General features: G+C 44.6%; 1 protein-coding gene across 1 annotated transcript in view; it reads left to right on the top strand.

The window, feature by feature from the left end:
- PREP (prolyl endopeptidase) overlaps window positions 1-11,636 on the top strand; it is a 574,937-nt gene extending 563,301 nt beyond the window's left edge. The window contains exons 14-15 of the mRNA XM_069235420.1: window positions 3,776-3,932; window positions 10,735-11,636. Coding sequence (XP_069091521.1) covers window positions 3,776-3,932; window positions 10,735-11,029 — 452 coding nt within the window. The 3' untranslated portion in view covers window positions 11,030-11,636. The remainder of the gene's footprint in view (window positions 1-3,775; window positions 3,933-10,734) is intronic.
- The last annotated feature ends 12,455 nt before the right edge of the window (window positions 11,637-24,091 follow it).

Below are 24,091 nucleotides of genomic sequence, written 5' to 3'. Positions count from 1 at the left end.
ACAAGAAATGATGTTTCTTGCCACAATACTGCAGAATTCCCATAGATCCATCCAATATTTGGGGAGGTGACGTGAGTGCTGTCACACCTCCCCGAGCCCATTTTGGGCCATGGGTACCCTGTCCCCAGGGCCAACTTGTAAAGACAGGGGAAGGGGCTTGTGACACTTCTTCCCAATCCAGAAGCAGCCCTGAGGAACCCATCCCATGGAGTCAAACATTTTATTCAAGGGGAGGTGGAGTGTGGACCCTATCCCCGAGCCTTGGAATGCCCTGGGGACCTCATTCCCCAGGACCATCTCACAGACTGTGTCCCAGGGGGACAGCTCCCGGGACACAGTGGGTTCCTTGCCCGCAGAAGCGCAGACAGGGGAACATTTGCCTACTTTTAAAGCTTCCATATAATGCAAATAAACATGCCGTCCCTGCATGCAGGAACACGGGCAGAGAAGGTATATCTGCTCTCACCCAGCAGGGGCGCTTTAAAATGCTCCCGCCCAGAGGAAGCATACAAAAAGAGCTACTCCCTCTGGGCATTAGCAATGCTGGCTCCTGTATCATGCAGGGAGCCAGCAGTGGTTAAAGTGCTTCCCCCTGTGGCACCCGACAACATGTTTTGTGAGTATCCCTGGTGGGCACCGGGGCACCCACATAGACTGGAAAAGAGCCCAGGGAATTGGGTCCTGGAAAAGCTCAGGAGGTGGTCCATATGCTCCCTCTTCTATCATTGGTGTTAGCCCCAGGGGATAGGGTCCCCAAGGCCTATTTGGGCCTAGGGAGAGTGCGCCACGCATCATTTCCCATAAAATAACAGTTTTTGGCCGTGGACTATGGAGTCCCTAGAGCTTCTTAAGATTTGGGGCGGTGGGGGGGGTAGGGAACATTGCCCCTCTTCTTTTGTTATTCTTTGGCCCTGGGGGATGTGGTCCCTAAGTACCCTAGGGTAACTGTTACTCGAGCCCTCGCCAGGTGCTGCTAATTACCCAAGATACTACATCACTCATGCCATCTTCTATGACAACATTGATAATATCACTGCAACATTTGCAATGAAATTATTGATGAGTAAACTGTGCATGGTGGGGGCATGAGTTATAGTTACATTAGAGCATAAGTTATAGTTACTTGAGATAACTAAAAGAGGTGAATTACAGTGTTTTTTTTTAGTTCAAACTTTACATTGTCACTGAGATTTTCCTTGTAACGCCACAATGTCACTTTAACCTTTGTTTGTTTCAGTGAATATAAATATAGATAGATATAGATCAGTAAAACGTAACAATGTATTTATAACATTGAGTGTGGGCAGGGACCTGACTTCTGAGATGCGAAGCCTCGATTTGGTCATAATTCTGCCCCCTCTACAATGGTAATAACTAGTATATTACTCAGCCCACATGCTTTATGCAATACGCTATGTCATGTGTAGTAGTAATAAAGTGAGGTACTCAAATAAAACATAAGAGACAGAATATGATACGTTAATGAATGCACAGAGAAAAATGCACATTGCATATGCTTGGTTACTATTGGCAGAGTTGTTTTCATTTGTCAGGACATTCTAAAACGCATCCTGTAACAGACAAGTTAATTAGGTTTTTCGTGTCAGTTATTTTGTACTGTGATAATAACATTGAATCTGGCCTTTGTGCTTTAGTTATAACTATGTGAAAACTTGTTCATCAATAAACTTGCAATATATAACGTGGTTTGGACCAGGTGTAATTTCTCTGGCCTAAACCTCTTTATTGAAGTCAATATTTATGACAACCTGCAAATCATCCCTAGTAGAAATGTGCCTTAAAGAGCTGTTTTGAGCGGTGCTATTCCACCCCCATGATTCTCCTGTGTATCCGTGAACCAGAAGAGTGTACTGAAACTATGGGGGTCATTACGACAGTGGCGGTCTTGAGACCGCTAGGGTCTCGGTGGCGGTCGGACCACCACAAATGTGGCAGTCCGACAGCCTCATTACGACAATGGCGGTAGCTGCACGGTCGGACCACCAGCACAGCCAGTTTTCCTTCACAGGAGGGACTGGTTGTGCAAGCAGTCCTAATCCCCCAGGACAGAGGTGCCCTGGGGATTACGAGTCCCTTCTCCACCAACGCTTAAATGGCTGTTGCACCTGCCATGTAACTGCTGGCAGAGTTGGTGTGCAGAGGTCCCCAGGGGTGCCCCTGCACTGCCCATACACTTTGCATGGGTAGCGCAGGGGCCCCCATGGCCAGATCTGTTGCGAACATAGCAACGGGTGCTGGTGCACCCTACGCACTACGGCATTGCCACTGGCTCTATTATGAGCCTATGTCAATGTTCTCGGACGTAGGGTGTGCCAGCACCTGTTGCTATGTTCCAGCGGGCCGAAACACTATTTCCGCCCACTGACCCAGCGGGAAACTCTTAATGGGGCCCGCAGGAAGGCAGCCGCACTAGCGGCAACCTGACCGTCGGGACTTTGGCGGACTGCTTTTTCCGTCCACTGAAGTCTTAATCAACCCATGTGTGTCTGTTCACACCATCCATCAATGGACCTCAGACATGTAAGATTAAACAGATCAGGGGAAATACACCTTTGTTTGCCATGTGAGTTCAGAACCACGGAGCAGGTAGAGGCTGCTGTACCAAGAAGCAAGTCATGAATAGTGACTTTAGTGTGGTTGGCATCTACTTGCACATATACTTTGTAAATCTCCCTCTTCTATTGAATTCAAGATTTTAAAATGAGTATGAGCGTCTTCCAATTTTGTGGTGTTGCCCATGAAACCACTGAACTTGCTTTGTGTTATGTTTTTTACATATAAACTTGTGCACTGAAAGCTTGGTCCCTTCTTTGCTGAGCTATATTAGTTTACAGTAGACATTAGCTTTTGGAGAGGTTCCTTTTAATTCCTTAGTAGTGGCTGGAAATATGGGTAATTCAACAGGTATGGTAACTTCATGTGGGGCTAGTCTGCCGCACAGGAAAGCAAAGTTAGTGAATTCAATTGCAGAACTCAAAATGAAAAGCACATTTTATGTTCTATATAAAAAAAAGGACCTGATTCTAATGCACGTATAACTGTTAAAAAATGGGTGTACTTCCCTCTAAGTGCGCGTGCACACACACACAGACAAATATAGGTGCCGTGGGGGTAGCCCTATTCATCCTTCTTCAGCCGTTGTCTCTTGAACTGATTTTTATGGCATTTCACTACACAACATGTGCACATTTATCTAAAAAGAAGCACACTTCAGTGCCAAGGCTGGTGGGTCAATACTTTACTTCCTGAATGCTTTTTAATTTGTTTTTTTGTTTTTTGTCATCCTTGTGTGTTTACACTATATCTTCAGGTTACAGTGTTTCAAATCCCAGTAGTATGCTACTGTGTCATTAAGGATCACATTTTCTTATGATGTGCATGAAGTCTAAAAAGGTTTTCTGCACATGTTCTGAGTACAACTACCTGCTAGGAAGCACCTGTACTCTTCTGCTAAAATTCTATGCACTGGTTGACTGTTTCTTTAATTTTATATTGCAGCTGTATGGCCGCCAGGTTTAGCTAGAGGCACATTTTCTTTTTATTTCTAAATGTTATTTTTGCTGCATATGTTTACAAGAAAAGAAAGATCACACCATCACGCCATTTGACTGTCCCGTTGTTCACTTTGTACTTCTTGGATATTAAGTTGATTTTTTTGTTTTGGTCCTGATTGCAAGGTTCTCAAGTGGAGAATCATTTTTGTTTGCTTATTTTTATTTTTTTAACTTACTGTCTTTTCTTTGTTGCCTTTCAGCTGCCTGCTGCAATCAGCGTCCGGACCTCTTCGGATGTGCAGTCGCTCAAGTCGGTGTGATGGATATGCTGAAATTTCATAAATTTACCATAGGCCATGCGTGGACCACTGATTACGGTTGCTCTGATAACAAAGAGCATTTTGAGTGGCTGTGCAAGTGAGTTTCTCTTATTTCTCTTTTTATTTAACAGTGTTATTTGCATAAAACGTGGGATACAGTACAAATTGAATAGGTATCCATTGAGTGAGAGTAAAAAAAACCTTTTTTAATACAGCAATATGAGATGTGCTAATAAAACCGATCCTTCCATATCCAGACTCCATGAGACAAACTACTGAAGGTTGGGTTCATACCATGATATGTTACTATGGTTAACTCTCTTCATTGTGTATTCAATTCTTCAAAGAGTTCAACTGAGTAAGTGTATAGATTTTTCAAGCTAGCCAGGGTGGCTAAATCACTCACCCAAAAATCCGCTTTTGGCTTATGTTTCGTCCTACACAACTTAAGAATGGGTTTATTTGCCACAATAAAAGCCCTAATTTGAAAACTCTGCACGTGCCAATGCATAGATAACCTCAAACTACCATTACAAAGAAGCACAGCTGAAGCCAACATTTCAAGATTCAAATAAGTCATTAAAATAATATAGCAAAAATATAATTCATAGATACATTATCACAAATATGCTACAATACAGTAAAATGGAATGGAGGCATTTGCTCACCGATGTTAAACGTGAGAAAGTGTACTAGTGTATTTTGCCACCCCCCACTTAGAGTATATTTATAAAGTCAAGCACATTTCCAAATTGTCTTTGTATTACAAGGGTATACAACTCGTTACTGCTGTTTTGATTTTTAGATTGATATTTTATTAATGTTGTTTTCACTATCACTTGAGATTACTGTGTTTTTTCTACAGAGTAGAATGCTGTTTCTTCCACAAATCATGCTGCAATATGAACTTGGTTAATCGTGAAAATGTTGCACAAGCCACCTGTTAGTTTTTGTGAATACTGTCTCTAACGCGTGTCATTTAGCCTCTTTGTGTATTGTGCTCTCTGGGTGTAAAGTTCCAAAAACAATTTGAGTACCAGTCTTCATATCGGCTGTGTGACAGAAAAGTACTTTTAATGCCCTGGTTCCATTTGCCCTTTCTCATCCACCCTTTCTCATCCATCTTCATATAGAAATGTTGTAATTTTATGCACCCACAAGTAAACAAATGGTTCTCTTTGGTTATTTGCAGTCCCCGCCCAGAACACTTCATAAGCCCTGTGTATTTTTTGAACTTTCAGAGCTGCTTGCAAGTCCCATAGGTATTTTGTTCCAAACTCCTTTGTAAAGTGCTGGGAGAGGGGCCATAGCACTTCCAAAATTTATTTATACGCAACCCTATAATGCAAGTAAAGATCTAAGTGAGGGCTAGATGGGACAGGGGCTGTATCGCCTCAATCTCCTTGGAAGAGAAACAAAAAAAGAAGACAAAGTTCACACCGAGGACCAGATCTAGAGTGTGCTGCTTCACTTTGAGTGGCGCTGGTGAACAGACTTGATCCACGTAGAATCCCAACTCTTATGGATGTTTTTTTTTTTTACCTCACCATACTGGCGTTAATCCACCCTTCTCATCAGATTTTCTGGCAGTGACATACATTTTGGAATCATTCTCCTAAATGCTGCATAAGCTCCTTGACTCTGAGATCCAAGACCACTGATATTGGTGAGCACTTGTATTGTGTTGAATGCGAATCGATGCTCTTGGGTGCTTCAAATCAATCATAAAGTACTGTGATTTGTGAAAGAGGTGTTCCACTGACGCTTCACTTTGTAAATCCATGTCTGACTGAGGCGGCAGTCCCCGTCACCGGGATTATCTGGAGGGCAGCTATGTTGGTTTTTCACGACATGCTTCTCATTACATTTGTGCTAGTTAGTGGAAGTACTCCAGCACAACCAGTTACACATCTGAAGAACATGTTACCATAGGCAATAGGACACACCAGTTTCTCAGGAGCCTCCAAATCCCTTCCTCATCCTCTCATCATAGTATAACAGGAATCAGTAATTGATAGTAAGTCTGAGATCCATAGTGTTGATGCTTGAAAGACCGTTGTTTACTGTATAGTGGATTTACCGGTGAAGACCTGGTCCTAAATATTCAAATTACAGGATGTGAGTGGTCAAGCAATCTTTTTAAAGGCCACTCTTGCTTTCTCATAGGATCATTCCTATTATTTAGCAATTCTTTGACATATTCTTAGAGCAGGTCCATGCTGCGGCACTGTTCCTCTACTTTCTTATTACTTGACAGAAAAATAGCGTATTAATATATTCTTACCTGCAGTAAAACCATTTAAAGTTTTATCTTCGCACTTAAGACGAACAGCCATACCCTTGGGCCATCACATTTCTAAAAAGCCTCCAGAATCATATTAGATCTGTCACAACAGTTGACCCCACATTCTAGGCCAGATTCTCTCTCCTCTCTGCCTCCATGACCGGAGGAGGCAGTAGAGCAGGAAAACAAAAGAGAGTACAATTCTGACAACCCTGGTATTAAAATGGGTCCAGTTGATATGTTTCGCATCTGCTCTATAGTGATACAGTTTAGAATGCCAATGTTGCATTCACTGACACTAAATGGGTATAAGCGTGTCTTCCCCAGCTGTTCCTAGAACTGTGAGGGTACACAAAGTACCTCTACCACTTCCCAGAACCTCATGAGTCTTTCTGCCTCTCATGCCAACATGAAGGAGGCCAACAAATAGCTGGTCCAATATTCTAAACTGCCTCCTCCAAATCTATGGCCCAGCAGAGGTGGTGGAAATCATTGAAGAATGAAGCTAATTACATTTCAATCTGCATTCGGTACCACACCAATGTGGAATTGTTAAATGGTGGTTCTTTGTAAGCATGCAATGCTTATTGCACAATGTGAAGGGTTCCATCTGTGTTAGGCTCCTGCTACTGCTGAGAGAAAGTATAAAATCCTTTTGTATTTGGGATTAGTCTTTACAACATTTCAGGCACTTGCCAGATAGATGGATTACCTTGATCAGGGGCAGTCCAAGAGATTCTCATGTGTGTTTATAAGAATGTCACTGTGGGATTTTTGCTAACAAGCCACAAGAACTATCTTCTTTATCTTGAAGTCTGAATTTTAGAAATGCAATTCTGGATGTTTAAGAAGTTGAATCCCTAACTCTGACAGACCAACATTGGCAGACCCTTTTCTGTTTTTAATCCTTCTCCAGCCATTCTGGGATCTCTATGCCTATTTATTTGTTCCTTTTTAGGTTGGTGATTGCTTAGGCACCACACTGGCACCACAGCACCTTGTTTCTTAATTGTCCTGAGTCATTGCCTTGATAACATTATATCATATTAAGTGAATTTGTTGAACACCTCTGCTCCCAATACATGACATTAGGTTTATCTCTCTCAGGATATACCGCAGTGGTTGCAGCAAACCCTTCTAAGAGGAAAATCAAATCTGGGCAGCCAGGCCTGTGATAGTAACAATTATTTTTTTTTTTTAATAACTATGTTTTACCTATGCAGCTTATTGATTACCTGCCTTTAGCTTCCAGACAATTTGGCTCTTTTGTCTTTTCTTCCCAGTTGTTGGAAGAATAATGTAATCCACCTAATAGAAAACAAAGTAGGATTTTTTTTTCCCATACAGATACTGTAAATGCAGGATAATGCCATTGTTCATTAATGACGACCACTTCTTAGAGGGCAATGACTTCACTCCCGTAATATTCTCTAAGAACTCTTTGGGATGTACTCTGTGTCACCAGAATGTGAGATGCACAAAGGCTTAGTGGTTTTAACAGTTGAATGTCCTCATGCCATAAAAAAGAGGCGTAAGCTGTTCTGTTTCTTGCAGCCTAAAGGTGAACAATATAGTTAATACTCTGTCATGTGGTACTTTCTTTTTGAACATTTCTTTTGTGTGAATGTTTTTATCAAATTATTTTTATGGAGATTGAGTATGTCTCCACTAAGGAAGTGCCTTGATGTTCACAGTTGGGCCTGGATGCCTTTGGAAGTCAGATACCCATGTTCCCAGATCCCTTTTTGCACCTATTTGAACCTATCTTCTGGCTGACTCGTCTTTAAGGTAACTGATTAGGGAATTGTAGCTCAATCCACCTCTGCATTAAATATTGACTTCTTAGAGGTTGGTGGTTGGGGTCTCAGAAGATGTTGGTAATGTTTAAGCATACATTCCAACATTTCAAGCTGGTAAGAGGAAGAACTTCAAACACAAATCGGGGGAATTGATTTTCCACATTGACTTACATTGAAGCAATGAACATTTTAGGCTGGAGACACCTTAAATAAAGACATTAGTGACTTACAAATCGTCGGATTCTTGATTCCTTTGTGTCTCTGGTAGTAGCTATATCTTTTTGAATGCCCTTTATTTCTATGGACGCCAGTATTTTCCTAGCATGAGCTCGTCAGACATCACTTCATTTCGCTGGCATCATTGTTCTTAATGCATTCGCACAACAATGCAAGAATTTGGCAGAAGCCCTCAAAATGGGGAAGAAAGAATCATTGTTGCTCAATAAAAGAGATTGATGTTGCATGGAAATTGTCTAGCAAAAGAAAGGAGCATACATTAAAATATGTACTTCAGTCAAATTAGCTGTTTTAATCCATCTTCCGTTCTTCACACTTTGACATCAATCTTCAGTTATTAGTCCTTTGAAATGACGTAGAATAGGAGTTGTAATATTCTGTACATCAAAAGACTTTGAAAGCTAAGCAGGATTTGTCCTGCCCCAGTGAACTGATCAAAAGTAAGTTAATGCGAAAAAATCACGAGGTTTCAAAACTGAGTTAGTGTAATGACCTCATTTATGCTTAATCATGAACTACCCTTATGTGATGTATGCCAGTCTTCAAAGTACTACTAAAAATGTTGAAAGAGCATACTTCTTCTGCCCGAAAGCTTAAATCATTATTTTTCTTCTGGTTCTTCATTAGAGCAGAACATCGAAACGTTAACCGTGTTTAAATAAATAGTTACATTTTAAAATTTTATGAAAGATCACTGTGCATTATCAGAATAAAATCTGATCTTTACTTGGTGACACTTTTCATACTAGAAAATTGTATGTAGCATAATAATGTAATAAAGAGATCTGTTACCAGCGCTTGGTGTGATGTGTGCTGTCTAAGTGTAGTATTTACTATTGTTGACCCCAATCTATTACGATGGTTGACCATACTCATCCCCAAAGCACTTTGTTGTCGCAAATGGATTAAATTGTTGCATCTTCTCTTCAAACTATACTTTTTTGTGCAGGAAGAACGTTTCTTAGAAGTGGAATGCTGTTTTCATGTAGCCCAAAACCAGCATATGTAACGAGAGCAAACTCAAGTCTCACAAAGTGGGAGTTTGTTTTTGAAAAACAAATAAATATTGCACCCCCCCCCCCCCCCCCCACCACCACCAGGGAGTTTTTTTCCCCGTAGTGTAGGGGTCATTATTTACATTTTTGGGTTCCTCACCCTCAGCTTTGCTCCAGCAGTGATAGACAGAAAAAAAGAACACAAGGCCATCAACCCTAACTACGGTGGGTGATGTCCTGTCATTACTCCGATGGCCAGCAACCCGTCAAGCCACTGCTTTACATTATCCATCAGTTGAGCCAATGGGGACATGGCTGATGGAAAGCTGAGGATCTGCTAGCCTAAGGGCGGACCGACAAAGAGTTTGGAAGACGGTACTAAATAAGGCCCTAAGGCTATTGACACTCCCCAAGTTTTGAATGCTACCAGATTTTACACGTCTATTGAGTAGGTCAGATGTTGATACTGAATGCTCTTGTATGCGATGTATGATAAGTTCAATTTTATCTATATTCTAGAAAAAGCTAGTGCAGTTCTTTTAGTGCAGGCAATAATACAACATACTTTGACAGTAAGATAGTTTTAAGTATATGCTACTAGAAATCAACTAAATTAATCTCATCTGGGAATAAAATGGGACGAGTGGCCCTCCTTATCGGCGTAGTCCCTTGGTAGTGGCCAGAAAGAATGGAAAATGATGATTGGAAGCAACAGTGCACATCCACCTGAAAAGGAGCACATTTCAGTAACCGGACTGGTGTTCCTGGAGAATGGCACACTAATATAGTTTTTTTTTTTTTTTTTAATGTTTGACTGATTGTTTGCAAATTGCATATATTTACCATTAAATAAATAAATGAACTGCACTAAAAACAAAGCATGCTTGCCAAGGCAAGGCCAGTGGTTTTGCAAATATTTGTTTGGGAGTGCGCAGCAGATAATCTGGTTTAAACCACTGCTATGCCCAGTTGCATTTACTATATACTGATTTATAGTATATATAATGGATGGAAAAATCTGTACTGTTTTGAAAGCCGTCTGCGGATTACCAAATGGGCTACAATGCCAAAGCAGAGGCCGATTGTACGCTAAGTGGCTAGTAACTATAGTAGTGGACTTCTGGAAGGTGATCTTGGATGTTACTTTTAGATTCGTATATGTAACAGTATGTTGTCTTAACAGACAGTGAATAAAACAGTTGTTTTGTATTGCTACATTAGCTTGAAAAGGTGGCCTTGAGGCACTCATCTGTTCGCCTGGCACATGGCATTTCAGAAAGCCACATCCTAATCGGCTGCATGCTGTTTTGTGTCAGCAATATTTTGTGAAGGCAGCTTCCTTTTCATCTTCCTTGGCTATCTAATAGTGCTAACGTTTTTTTAGTAGCATTATCCACACCTTGCACAGGGTAATTGATCTATTTATTGATTTTTTAGAAGAGCCATTGTGTGTGACCAAGGTGTTGATTGATAGCCGATGCAGGCGGTTGCGACTGTGAAGCATCATAATATAATAACCAGTGCTGACTGTGCTTGATGCATCCTTTGAGAACTGACCTCTCCTCCTGTGCCTTCACTTTTCAGGTACTCTCCTCTTCATAACATCAAGGTACCGCACCAGGAAGGCACCCAGTACCCTGCCATGCTGCTCCTCACAGCGGATCACGATGACAGAGTGGTGCCGCTGCACTCCCTGAAGTTCATCGCCACGCTGCAGTACACGGTGGGGCGGACCCGCTCGCAGACCAACCCACTGTTCATCTATGTCGACACTAAGGCCGGCCACGGGGCGGGCAAACCCACAGCCAAAGTCATTGAGGAAGTGTCAGATATGTTTGCTTTCATTGCCAGGTGCCTGGACATAGACTGGATTGAATAAACAGCACTGCCATCAGCATCCAGACACAAGGGCTTTTACACCGTTATGCCAAGAACATAACATTTGGTACATTAGTGACAGACCCAAATTGCACAATTCCTTGATTTATTTTGTTTTTGGTTATACTTTTGTTTATCCTTGATTTTACTATTTAAGCTAGCTAAAAGGTATTGAAAGGTGTGTTCAGTTTGGTCATTAAAGTTTAAGTAAGTGGATCTAAATATGTATTGAGGGTCTCCCATTTTGTATTGCATTATACTCCTTAATGTATTGCTTTTACTTGTTTTGAGTCAGAATTTTAGTTAAATTAGTTCTTATTTGTCACTGGCTACTTTAACAACTATATATTAAGGGAGTTATAGAAGTGGATTACTTTTATTTCTAGGTTTCTAAACAAGCCTTTGCATAAAATAAGTTGGGGACAATTTCTTGGAAAATGTTACATGGTCGCTTACTTTAGAAATGTTGATGGAAAAGGGGCCTTGATTAACAGTATGAACCTACGCATAGAAAAGTATTCTTGTGTCATATCTGTCTTTCTCATCTGAGTATTTATTCACTACAAACGAGCTAAATAATGAGAATAAAAAAGTGGGCGCTAATATTACCTCTTTTATTGCTGTTTCCTTTCAAAAGTAGTTGCCTCTTTTGTTTTGATAACTCACTTTAGTGACTACCAGCTACCTAACTAACAAGCTTAGTTTCAAAGTAGCAATTGTTCCTTTGCGGTACCATAATTGTTGCTGCACATTCAGTTGAGTGTGGGGAGCCAGCTGAAATTTGTGTACCGCGTTCCTTTTCTTGGACCGGATTTCTACATGTTCCATAATGCCATCCTGCTTGGCATATTCTGTGGCCTGTCACAAAGCGATAAACGTACTCTAGGATCACAATTTTTACCTCTTGAACTCCTGTCGAAATACTTCCTACTGAGACCAGTAACTCCCTTTAGATTATACCATAGTGGATGCATTTTCTTGATTGTTAAGTTTCAACTACAAGTTTGACCATCGTCGAAAGACCAACTGTATCTAATATATTTTATTATATGCTTAGAATGGTTGAAGTCCGTGTAAGTGAGTAATTACTTGTTTATTATGTATTTTGTGTTTTAGATACTGTCTTCAGACATTGTCAATCACATCTTACAGCAGCCTGCAGCTGATTGGCCTGCATGCTTTTGTTGTCCTTCCGTAAGTGCTTACTTTGTAGTGCAAGTGGGGCTATTTGTCTCTATCACTTTCTCCTAGCTGCTTATCTGCACTCTACGGCCCCTCTAGTATCTTGCTAGAAGGACTGGCTGCAGTGGCGGCCGGCAGCTTTAGGAGGGAGGGTGGCGGGCGGGAAGCACACACACACACACACACATTCTTTCACACAGACACGCATGCACGCACGCACATCCATTAACAACACTCATACCATTTATACATGCACGCACGCACCAAACATTGATTTTAGAAACGTGCACACCAAACATCACACACAGACACTTGCCTTCAGCCTCCAGGTCCCAGGAGGGTTGGAACTGCTGCCTTCCCTCATTGGCTGACCACAGGTCAGCCAATGAGGGAAGGCAGCAGTCCCAGCCTCGTCACAGAGTGGGATGGGGTCAGTGAGACTGCTGACCCCACCCCACTCTGTGACGAAGTATCACTGATTGACATTCGCCCTGGGCGCTTAAGGGCTTAAACCTGAAGCGCCCAGGGCGAGTGTCAATGGGTGACGCTTTCCTCGTCACCCAGGGGAGGGCCTCGAGGCACCTTTGCTGAGCCGAGGAGGTCACACCCATAGGAGCTGTGAACTCCTCAGCCCAACAAAGTTCAGCTCAGGCAGCCAGGAGTCTGCGCAAATCACGCATGGCTCACTCCTGGCTGAAAATGAAGAGTGTCTGTCAGGCTGACCTTTGTTCAGCCTGACAGACACTCTTCATGAGGGGCAAAAGGTGGGGGGGCGTGGACTCTCCGCCCTAAAGGACAGGCCGTCACTGACTGGCTGCTACCTTTTGAAGGTGAAAATTATTTTTTAACATCTGAAATGTAGAAAATGTGCACACTTCAGTTAGAATAGTGGCAAGCTCTTTGTCTCTTTCTTTTCCTGGCCTATGTTAAAGTGAAGCTTGCTGACATGCCCTGATCTTGAAGTTGGCATGGCATAGACCACTCAGCTGAGTAAAGCTTGCAGTGTTGATTTAGAATTGATCACTAGCCTCAAGGCTTTGGCGGTCTTTCTCTCTTCTCCTGATGTGGGCACCTGATCTGTGTTTATGTGTAAGTGCATGGCCTATCTGATAGAGACTTCTAGTTGCAGATTCCTTACCATAGAATTTTCCCCAGGCATCAGACTAGATCTGGAGATTTTTCTTCGAGCAATACCCTTGCACGTGGGTAGGTGGTGTCGGTCGACTCCGCAGGCGTTTTTGGCGTTGTATTCGCCGTGATGACACCGAGAGTAGTATATAGATGCCGCAATCGCGCAATAACAGCAGTTCTTTTCTTTCCGCGCCACGCGCTGATCCGAAGAAGAGCTACCCTGGTCTGTTTTTGACCGACTTCCACCGTTTTGTCGAGATTTTGTGAGAACTTTTGGTGCGTCGAGGATGTCCCTGAAGACCAGTTTCAAGCTGTGCGAGGAATGTCACCGCACAATGTTGGTGACGGATCCTCATCGGGTTTGGCTGTGTTGTCTTGAGTGCGACCACGACCCGAAGTCGTGCTCCAAGTGCTGGGCCATGCACCCAAAGGCTTTGAGGGAGCAGTCTCTAAAGCTAATGACGGCCCGGCACTTGACTCCGCGTAAGTCAGAGTCTTGATCGAAAGGAAGGTCTCGAGACCGTTCCCAGAGTCATCACCACTCGTCTTCTAATTCCTCAGGTACAGGTAAGAAGAAGTCGTCGTCAAAGAGATTCCTTCGCTCTCTGGCTTTGCCCTGTTGCTCAGCTGACGCGATGCGGGAAGAGCGTTGACGCTCAAGGTCTCTGTCCTCTGAGTCTGCGTCTGGGTCAGCTTCATGTCTCTGTGCCCGAAGTAGGTCGTGGTTGTTATTCCCGCTACTTTCTGGTGCCGAAAAAGGGCAAGGGCAAACGTCCTATCCTAGACCTTCGGGACCTGAACTACTTCCTCAAGGAGAAATTCAAAATGCTCACCCTGGCTCAGGTTCTGTCTGCCTTCGACCTAGAAGACTGGATGGTAGCGTTGGACTTGCAGGACATGTATTTCCACATCCCCATCCTGCCTGCCCACAGACGTTACCTACGATTCGTGGTAGTTCATAAGCACTTTTAGTTTATCGTGCTCCCCTTCGGCCTTACCAGCGCCCCTTGGGTGTTCACTTAAGTGATGGCGGTGGTTGCATCTCATGTGCGCAGGTTAGGGGTGTCAGTCTTTCCCTACCTCGACGACTGGCTGTTGAAGGTGGACTCGCCCCAGAAAGTCGTCTCCCACCTTCAGACTACGGCGAACCGCCTGCACACGCTGGGGTTCACTATAAACATGCCAAAGTCACACTTGACTCCCTCTCAGGCGCTCCCTTTCATCTGAGCTGTTCTGGACACAGTGCAGTTTCGGGCTTATCCTCCCGAAAAGTGGGTCCAAGACATTTGGGCTATGATTCCGATCTTTCGGCCTCAGTCTTGGGTATCAGTGAGACTGACTCTGAGGCTGCTGGGCCTCATGGCCTCCTGCATCCTGCTAGTAACACATGCCAGATGGCATATGCGGGCTCTACAGTGGGACCTGAAGTTCCAGTGGGCGCAGCATCAGGGGAATCTCTCCGACATGGTCCAAATCTCGGAGGGGACTGCAAAAGACCTGCAGTGGTGGCCTTTGAATCTGCATTAGGTCCACTGCAGATCCCTCTCCCTTCCCCAACTAGATCTCTCTATAGGGACAGATGCGTCACTTCTGGGTTGGGGCGGCTACATGGGAGAGGCGGAGAACAGAGGCCTTTGGTCTCCGGTGGAGTCCTGGCTCCATATCAATCTTCTGGAGCCCTGGGCGATCAGGCTTGCGTTGAAAGCATTTCTTCCCTCTCTCAAAGGGAAAGTAGTGCATTTGTTCACGGACAATACTACCGCCATGTGGTACTGCAACAAACAGGGCAGAGTAGGATCCTTGACCCTTTGTCAGGAGGCACTACGTCTCCAGACATGGCTGGAACATCAGGGCATTACCATGATGGTTCAACATCTGGCGGGTTCCCTCAACACCAGAGCGGACAAACTCAGCCGTCGATGCACAGCCGATCACGATTGGCGTCTCCATCCGGAGGTGGCGCAAGGTCTCTTTCAGCAGTGGGGAGAGTCTTGGTTAGATCTGTTAACCTCCGCAGAGGACGCGCAATGTCAGTTGTTTTGCTCGTTGGAGTTTCCAAGGCGGCACTCACTCTGAGGCACTTTTAGTCTCGAGTGGAACTCCGGCCTCCTTTATGCTTTTTCGCCTATACCACTTCTGCCCAGAGTTCTCAAGAAGATCAGAAACAACCGGGCCCAAGTCATCCTGGTGGCTCCGGACTGGGCACGGAAAGTCTCCAGAGCTATTGAGCATATCCATCGATCCTCCACTCAGACCTCCTCTTTGGGCGGATAGTCTGTTGCAGCAACACAGTCCGGTTCTTCTCCCGAACCTGGCCAACCTCCAATTTCATGCGTGGAGATTGAGCGGCGACCGTTGACGACTTTTGATCTTCCACCCGAAGTCTGCGATGTTATCTTGGCAGCCAGGCGTCCATCGACCAAAACTGTATACGCATGTCGTTGGAATAAATTTGTGGCATGGTGAACCAACAAATCTGCTGATCCCCTATCTGCCCCTCTATCCGAGGTTCTTCTGTTCATTCTTTCTTTGGCCCAGCAGGGCTTTGCTTTGGGCACCCTTAAAGGGTATTTATCTGCCATTTCGTCCTTCCTTAGATTACCTGATCAGCCATCACTTTTTAAATCTCCTATTGTGAGTAGATTACTAAAAGGCCTCACTCATTTATTTCCTCCCACTCCATTTATCATACCTCAGTGGGACCTCAATCTTGTCCTTACTAATTTAATGTGTACTCACTTTGAGCCGATGCACAATTGTCCCTTGCAGCTCCTCACCTTCAAAACTGTCTTTCTTGTTGCCATCACCTCTGCTCACAGGGTGAGTGAGCTTCAAGCCCTTTCATCTAAACCTCCAAACTGGTCTGTGCACCCTGACAAAGTTGTTATGCATTTCTTCTAGGCCAGTCCATCACCCTGCCTACTTTCTACGCACCTCCACATCCTTCCCATGAGGAGGAGAGACTCCACCGTCTAGACCCAAAAAGAGCGTTGGCATTCTATCTTAATCATACTAAAGATTTCCAGGTGGATGATCAACTCTTTGTTGGGTCTGTGAGTGCAAAAAAAGGGAAGGCGGTGCAAAAAGCGTACCATATCTCAATGGGTGCTTCTTTGCATCAAAATGTGCTACGCTTTAGCCAAAAAGCAACCCCCTGAGGGCTTGCGTGCTCATTCCACCAGAGCAACTGATGATTTCACTGCGTTAGCATGCGGAGTTCCTGTCCTGGATATCTGCCAGGCAGCTATGTGGGCGTCCCTTACTAAACGCTACTGCTTGGACAGTCCTGTCCATCGGGACAGCTACTTTGGTCGTTCGGTCCTGCAGGGCTTCGTAGTATGATCTTGGTCCGCAGCCCACCACCGAGGAGGGCATTGCTTGGGTATCTATTCTAAGGTAAGGAATCTGCAACTAGATGTCTCTATCAGATGTACAAGTTACTTACCTTCGGTAACGAAATATCTGGTAGAGACATCTCCTCTATACAATTGTTGCCTATAATCAATCCTCTATTTATAGATTTTCCCCCTTTCAGATCAGTAACTGCTGAGTCGGAAACAGTGGTGAGGGATGTAAGTCCCCAGTACCATTTAAAAAATGTACATTGGGATATTTCATCCTCTGCTGTTGAACCTATGATGCCGTCTGTTGTAGGTATCTGATAGAGACTTTGTGCCTCACGTTTCATAACTTAGAATAATCTCCAGGCTTCAGACTGCATCCAGAAAAAATAGAGCAGTACGCTTCTGCATCCGCATGGAGCGTCGTTTGGCTCCACGTTGGCGTCGTCCACTCTGGAATTGATGTGCGCGATGCCTATTTAGGCGCCACCCAAGATTACAGGCATCTGTTCTTTTCTTTTAGTGCCAGTTGGTGCGGATCTAGAGAGAGCTACCCCCTGTCAATTTTCTTACTGACTTTTTAAAAACATTTTATTGATGTTATTTTTTAGATCTTTTCTCCTGGTGTGCTAGTGATGTCCCATTAAAAACAAGAACAGCAGTTTTCAAACATTGTAGTGCCAGTCACAGGCAGATATCTGTGACAGACCAGCGCTTGGTTTGTGGTACTTGGAGCGGTACCACGACTCCAAGACCTGAGAGGACTGCCACAACACAAATCCAAAAGTGGAGTGACAACACTCCCTGAAGGTGCTAGCCGCTTGACACTAGGATTCTCTCTATCCCGGTCTCATGGAAGGTCCCAGACTGCTCGCTGAGCCTCTCCCCGTAGTCCCTCTCCAAGTCGTCAGGTAAGTTCCACAAGTGCAAGAAGTTGAAGCGGTCTTTGAGTTCAACGCTCCAGTCCAAGTCCTCAGACAAGGTTCAGGAATGACACTTGTGGCCTCGCTCTGCTGTGGAGCCTGGGCCTGGGTCCACTCCGCTTCTATCAGAGTTCACTGGAGCCAGGGTGACCCCTGCCATGCTTAAAGAGTCCTATGAATCCATGCATCTCATATTTGGGCGGCCCAAACCCTGTGGGAAGCTTCCAGGCCCCATGGGGATGAGAGGGGCCCCCACCTGATTCCTATCAGTGGGTCCTCTCTCGGCACCAGTCTTTGCAGTTGTTTTGCAGAGAGCAGCTGAGGTCCTAGACCTTACACTGCCCTCAGTGGCAGTCAAGACAAGCGTTTTGACTGAGGTGCTTTCGCTGAGAGTCATCACCACAGAACCTCTTCTCTCATACAACAAAGCAGTCACAGATATCCTGCTTGGGACCTAGTCCAAATCCTGCGTAGGGGCTCTGTGCACTGGATGATTGCCTGCTACCATAAACCTGCTCCTGGGGACCCCAGTTTCCTCACCCAGCACCCCACCCCAGAGAGCTTGGTGGTTAAAGCTTCACCTCTAGAGTCAACCCTGGCACATTACCTTCTAATCCACCAGACAGGGAAGCCAAAAGGCTGGATATCTTTGGCAAGAGGATGTTCTCTTCCACCAGCGTGACACTGAGATCAGTGAACACCACATGTCTTTTGGGCCGATACACCAACACTGTGTGGGATTAGATTTTGCAAGTACTGCCACTGGCTTTTTAGGGGATCTCCAGGCTTCCCTCATGGACATGCCCATTGATGGCTCACATATTTTTGACAAATAGGCAGGCTCAGACCTGGTGCTCCTTAAACGCAGCAAAACTATGCCAGGTTAGGGTAGTGGCTATCAACCGCATCCTTTATGACCCAGCCACCAAGGCCAACAGGCTTCCTAGGGTTTTCGTAGCCGTGGACTCTTTTCCCTTAGATGACGTGGGATCAAAAACCAGAGGTCTGGCTAGTTCACCACACCCTACCCCTCCTGCCCACCTCACTGTTGTGCCTTTACCCCCTACCCTCCAGCAGCTGCAGCTTCTAAACCCCTTTAGTTTGCTCTCTTTCAAGCACAGGCACCCAGTGGAAGGTAGAATTTGCAATCACCTGTCCCACTGTTGGCCATAACATCAGACAAGTTGGCTTTTACAAATCATCCAGAGGGTTTACTCCATCCCTTTTCTGGAAACCCCCGTACCCATGCCACTTACTCATGATGGAGGACCGTTTCTCCTTGCTTCGTCAGGAAGAAGTGTTGGCTCAGAAGTAGGTCAAGGTTGCTATTCCTGCTACTTTTTGGCAGCTAAAAGGACAGAGGCTTCCTCTGTATTCTGGACCTGCCCCTTCTCAAGTTCTTCATGAAGAAGAAGTTTACAATGCTTACATTGACTCAGGCACTGTCTGCCCTTGACCCTGGAGAAAGGATGGTAGTGTTAGACTTGCAGGATGCCTATTTCCACATTTGTCTCCTACCTTCCCCCAGGCGTTGCCTGTGACTCATGGTTTTCCAAGAGCATTATCAGTTTGCTGTACTCCCCTTTGGCCTTACCAGTGCCCCTGAGGTGTTCACAAAGTTGATGGCGATAGTTGCAGCACATCTGAGGTGGCTAGGGGTTCCACTCTTCCCCTAGTTCAATCACTGGCCGTTGAAGGAGGCCTTGCCCCGGGTAGTGGTCTCCCACCTTTAAACTACAGCAGTCCTACACTTGCTGGGGGTTGCTATCAACATGCCGAAGTCACACCTGACTCCCTCTCAATTGCTCTCTTTCATCATAGCTGTTCTGGGCATAGTGCAGTTTTGTGCCTATCCTCCCAGATGGTGACCCCATGATATTCAGGGTATGATTCCAATGTTTCAGCTGGTATCCTGGATTTCAGTGATACTGATTCTGAGGCTGTTGGCCCTCATGGTCTCTTGCCTCCTGCTAGAGACACATACCCATTGGCATATGCAGGCTCTGCAGTGGGACATGAAGTCCCAGTGGCCGCAACATCAAAGGAATTTCTTGACCCTTGGTCCATACCATGGAGGAACCTGCAAAAGACCGGCAGAGGTGGCTGACAAACTATGATTGGGTCAGCAGCAGACCCAACTCCCTTCCCTATCCACAGCTGACTATAATGACAGATGTGTCACTCCTGGGATTATTAGGCCACCTAGGAGAGGTTGAGATCAGAGGGCTCTGGTCTCTGGCTGGGTCCGAGCTCCACCTTAACATGTTGGACTTCTGAGTGATCAAGCTGATATTGAAGGCCTTTCTTCCTTTGATCAAGAGAAGGCTGGTATAGGTGTTCACGGACAACCCCACCACCATGTGGTACTGCCACAAACAGGACTGGATGGGGTTGAATACCCTGTTTTAAGAGTCTCTCGACATGGCCGGAACGTCAGAGCTGAGAAACCTAGCTGTCGATGCCTAGCAGATTACGAATGATATCTCCAACAGGAAGTGGTGCGAGGTCTTTCCAGAGACTGGCTAGAACCTTGATTAGATCTGTTCACCACCACCGACATTATGCAATGTCAGCAGTTGTGTGCTGAAGTTTCCAACGCAGCTCTTGCTCTGAGACGCTTTTCATCTCAGGCCTCCTTTCCACCGATGCCTCTCCTGCCCAGGGTTCTCAGTAGAATTAGCAACAACTAGGCCAAAGTCATTCTTGTGGCTCCAGGTTGGGCACGGAGAGTCTGGTATCTTCTTATCAGGCTTTGGTCCTCCAATCAGGCTGGCCCTTGGGGAGGATCTTCTGTTGCAACAGCAGGATAGGGACTTGATTCCAAACCTGCACACCCTCCTCCTTCATACGTGGAGATTGAGAGGCAACAGTTTACAGCTTTTGACCTTCCTATTGAAGTCTATGATGTTATCTTGGCAGCCATTCGTCCCTCCACCAAGACAGCATACACTAGCGATTGGTACACATTTGTAGCATGGAGTGCATGGAGTGCATCCAATAACCTTAACCCTCTTTCTGCATCCTTACCCCAAGTTTTTGTTCTTTCTCTGGCCCAGCAGGGCTGTGACCTGGGCACTGCTAAATATTACCCATCAGCCATTTTGGCTTTCTTGCAGTTGCCAGACCAACCTTCTTTGTCCAACATCTGTTGTCTTGAAATCTTTTCATTATGCCCCAGTGGGACCACAATCTGGTCTTAATCTTTCTCATATGCACACTCTTGAGCAACTGCACAACTACCCACTCCATCTACTCACCACCAAATTGGCTTTTATGGTGGCCATAACATCGGTCAGGAGGGTTAGTGAACTGTAAGCACTCTGCACCCTCCCTACACTACTTTCTATCCAGACAAACTAGTTCTGAAAACCCTTGCCTCACCTCTCTAAAGAGGAGAAGAGACTCCACCATCTGGCCCCAAAAAGAGCATTGTTGTTCTACCTTGATCATACAAAAGTGTTCCAGGTGGACGATCAACTCATCGTAGGGTATATCAGGACAAAAAAGAGGAAAAGCTGTGCAGAAATGGACCATGACACAATGGATAGTGCTCAGTATAATAATCTGCTATGCATTATTGAAGAAGCAACCCTTGAGGGCTTGCATGCTCATACCACTGGAGCCAAGGCTGCGGACTACTGTGGTAGCTCATGGATCCCTGTCCGGGACATCTGTCAGATAGCAACATTGGCGTCTTTGCACATGTTCACTAAGCAGTGCTGACTCGACAGTCAGGTCTGTCTTGATGGGCACTTTGCCTGTTCACTCCTTTACACGTTTGGTCTAATCAGTTTGCAGACCCACCTCCGGGGAGGTATTGCTTGAGTATCTATTCAAAGGTAAAGAATCTGCGGCATGAAGTCTGTATCAGATTAAGAAGTTGCTTACCTCCTGTAACTCCTTAGCTGGTAAAGCTCTGTCTAGCTGCAGGTTCCTTACCAAACCTCCCATGCTCCCCCAGTCTGCAAACAGATGAGGTCTTTAGTTCTGCAAACCAGTACATCAACAACCTTTGTGGCTCCACACTTCTGGCATGTAAAGGTCATGAATAGAAACTGATGTCAGCTTGCTGGGGTGCCACCTATAAAGACAGTGCACATGTCACTTCTGATGCGGAGCCAAACAGCCCCACCTACCGGCTTGCAGGAGTACTGCTCAAGATTATCCGGATCCAGTCTGACATCTGGGGATTATCCTAAGGTAGGAAATCTGTGGCTAGATGAAGTCTGTACCAGATAAGGTGTTATCAAAGGTAAGTAACTTGCTCTTCAAAGCGTTCATTAGGTGGTCAAGACAATTCTCTGTGGCTGTGCTGTACCTAGCCTGCGTTACCTGCCTTGGAAACCTTTATCCAGCGAGTTCTTGTCATTTCTGTGCTGGAACTTGTTTCTTTCTAATTTCTATCATATGCTGATCAAAAGGTGAACCAGGGTACCACAGCTGACATTTCATTTCAGCAGTAAGAACATAGATGTAAACAAATTCAACATGCTCCCAAGTAAAGGAACCATTGATGTCACAGTCTTTCAGAGTTGATCTGAAGTTACATACATTTCAGGACATTAAGCACCTGTTCAGAAGGAGCCCCTCCAGGCATACACCTTCAGAAGTTGATCTTGATGGGGAAGCAGTCACCTGCAGCCATAGCTATCCTATTGAACCAGAATTCCCTGTTACACCTCAGAATGTTATGGTACTGTGATGAAGTTTGCAGACCGGAGCACTCCAGACAGGGGTTATGACACTATTTAGGAGCTCCCAAACCTGTATTCCACAGACTAACAAGCATTGACAATGCCATAACGTCCGGGATGTACCTGAAAGTGCCTCTCCAGTCAATGATAGTTTAGGCACTCAGAAACTTATCACTTATGCACTCTGCCACTCACCCTTGTTCATCTGTTCATTAGCGGATTCAACCTTACATTTACCCACCCACCCATCACCAATGTAATGCAAAAGGAAAAAAAGGAAAGTAGAAAAAAGACCGAAATATGGTTCCAATAAAAAAAATATATATATATAACAGCAGGTGGTCATCCTGGAATAGTAATGTGCAAGGTGCAAGATAGAGGAAGAACAATCTACCCTTGAACGTTTATTGACTATAACATGTACATCTGTCAATAAATATGTGATCCCTACTAAACTTACTGTAAATTTTCATAATAAACTGTTCAACCTATGGCATTTGACATAACTTTTCCCGATGAGCCAATCAGGCTTTTAGCCTGTTTCATTGACTTGTCACCGTATCCAACACAAGCCTACTGTATTGAGCATAAGCTGTCTGACACAACAGTGATCAGGCTAAAGTCATAAAATGACAAGTATTTACAAAACTGCATTTAATAACACAACATCCAGCCGCTCCATACAAGGATTACCACGGTGCAAATCTTCTACCCCCAAGCTTTGTCGAAGTGGGTACCCAACATCAAAATCATTATCTAGTAAGATACCTTAAGAAATACCATGTAATTAAATACATATATGTAGGCTTTGACACAGTTCATTAACAATCCAACCTTAGGGGCTTCTTGCCTTTAACCCCTTAGCTGCTGGGCCTTTCCCCCCCCCAGTGCTGAGCCCTTTTTTGGCTATTTGGGGTAGTTCGCGCTTAGGGCTTCATAACTTTTTGTCCACATAAGCTAACCACACCAAATTTGCGTCCTTTTTTTCCAACATCCTAGGGATTCTAATGGTACCCAGAGTTGGTGGTTTCCCCTGGAGGAGACCAAGAAAATAGCCAAAATACAGTGAAAATTTAGTTTTTTCCAAAAAAATGGGAAAAAAGGGCTGCCGAAGAAGGCTTGTGGTTTTTTCCCTGAAAATGCCATCAACAAAGGGTTTCTGGTGCTGAAATCACTATCTTCCCACCTTTCAGGAACGGGCAGACTTGAATCAGAAAACCAAATTTTTCAACACAAATTTGGCATTTTACTGGGACATACCCCATTTCTACTATATTTGGTGCTTTCAGCCTCCTTCCAGTTAGTGACAGGAATGGGTGTGAAACCAATGCTGGATCCCGGAATGCTAAACATTTCTGAAAACTAGACAAAATTCTGAATTCAGCAAGGGGTCATTTGTGTAGATCCTACAAGGTTTTCCTACAGAAAATAACAGCTGAAATAAAAAAATATTGAAATTGAGCTGAAAACAACAGCCATTTTTCTTTATGTTTTACTCTGTAACTTTTTCCTGCGATGTCAGATTTCTGAAAGCAATATACCGTTTTGTCTGCTGGACTCTTCTGGTTGCGGGGATATAAAGGGCTTGTAGGTTCATCAAGAACCCTAGGTACCCAGAGCCAATAAATGAGCTGCACCCTGCAGTTGGTTTTCATTCTATACTGGGTATACAGCAATTCATTTGCTGAAATATGAAGAATGAAAAAGAGGTATCAAGAAAACCTTTGCATTTCCAAAATGGGATCAAGATAAGGTTTTGAGGAGCAGTGGTTATTTGCACATCGCTGAATTC

The sequence above is a fragment of the Pleurodeles waltl genome, chromosome 5 (genome assembly GCF_031143425.1).
Source record: "Pleurodeles waltl isolate 20211129_DDA chromosome 5, aPleWal1.hap1.20221129, whole genome shotgun sequence".
Taxonomy (NCBI): domain Eukaryota; kingdom Metazoa; phylum Chordata; class Amphibia; order Caudata; family Salamandridae; genus Pleurodeles; species Pleurodeles waltl.
The sequence above is the reverse complement of the archived record's forward strand: the minus strand, read 5'-3'. Positions and strand labels throughout refer to the sequence as shown.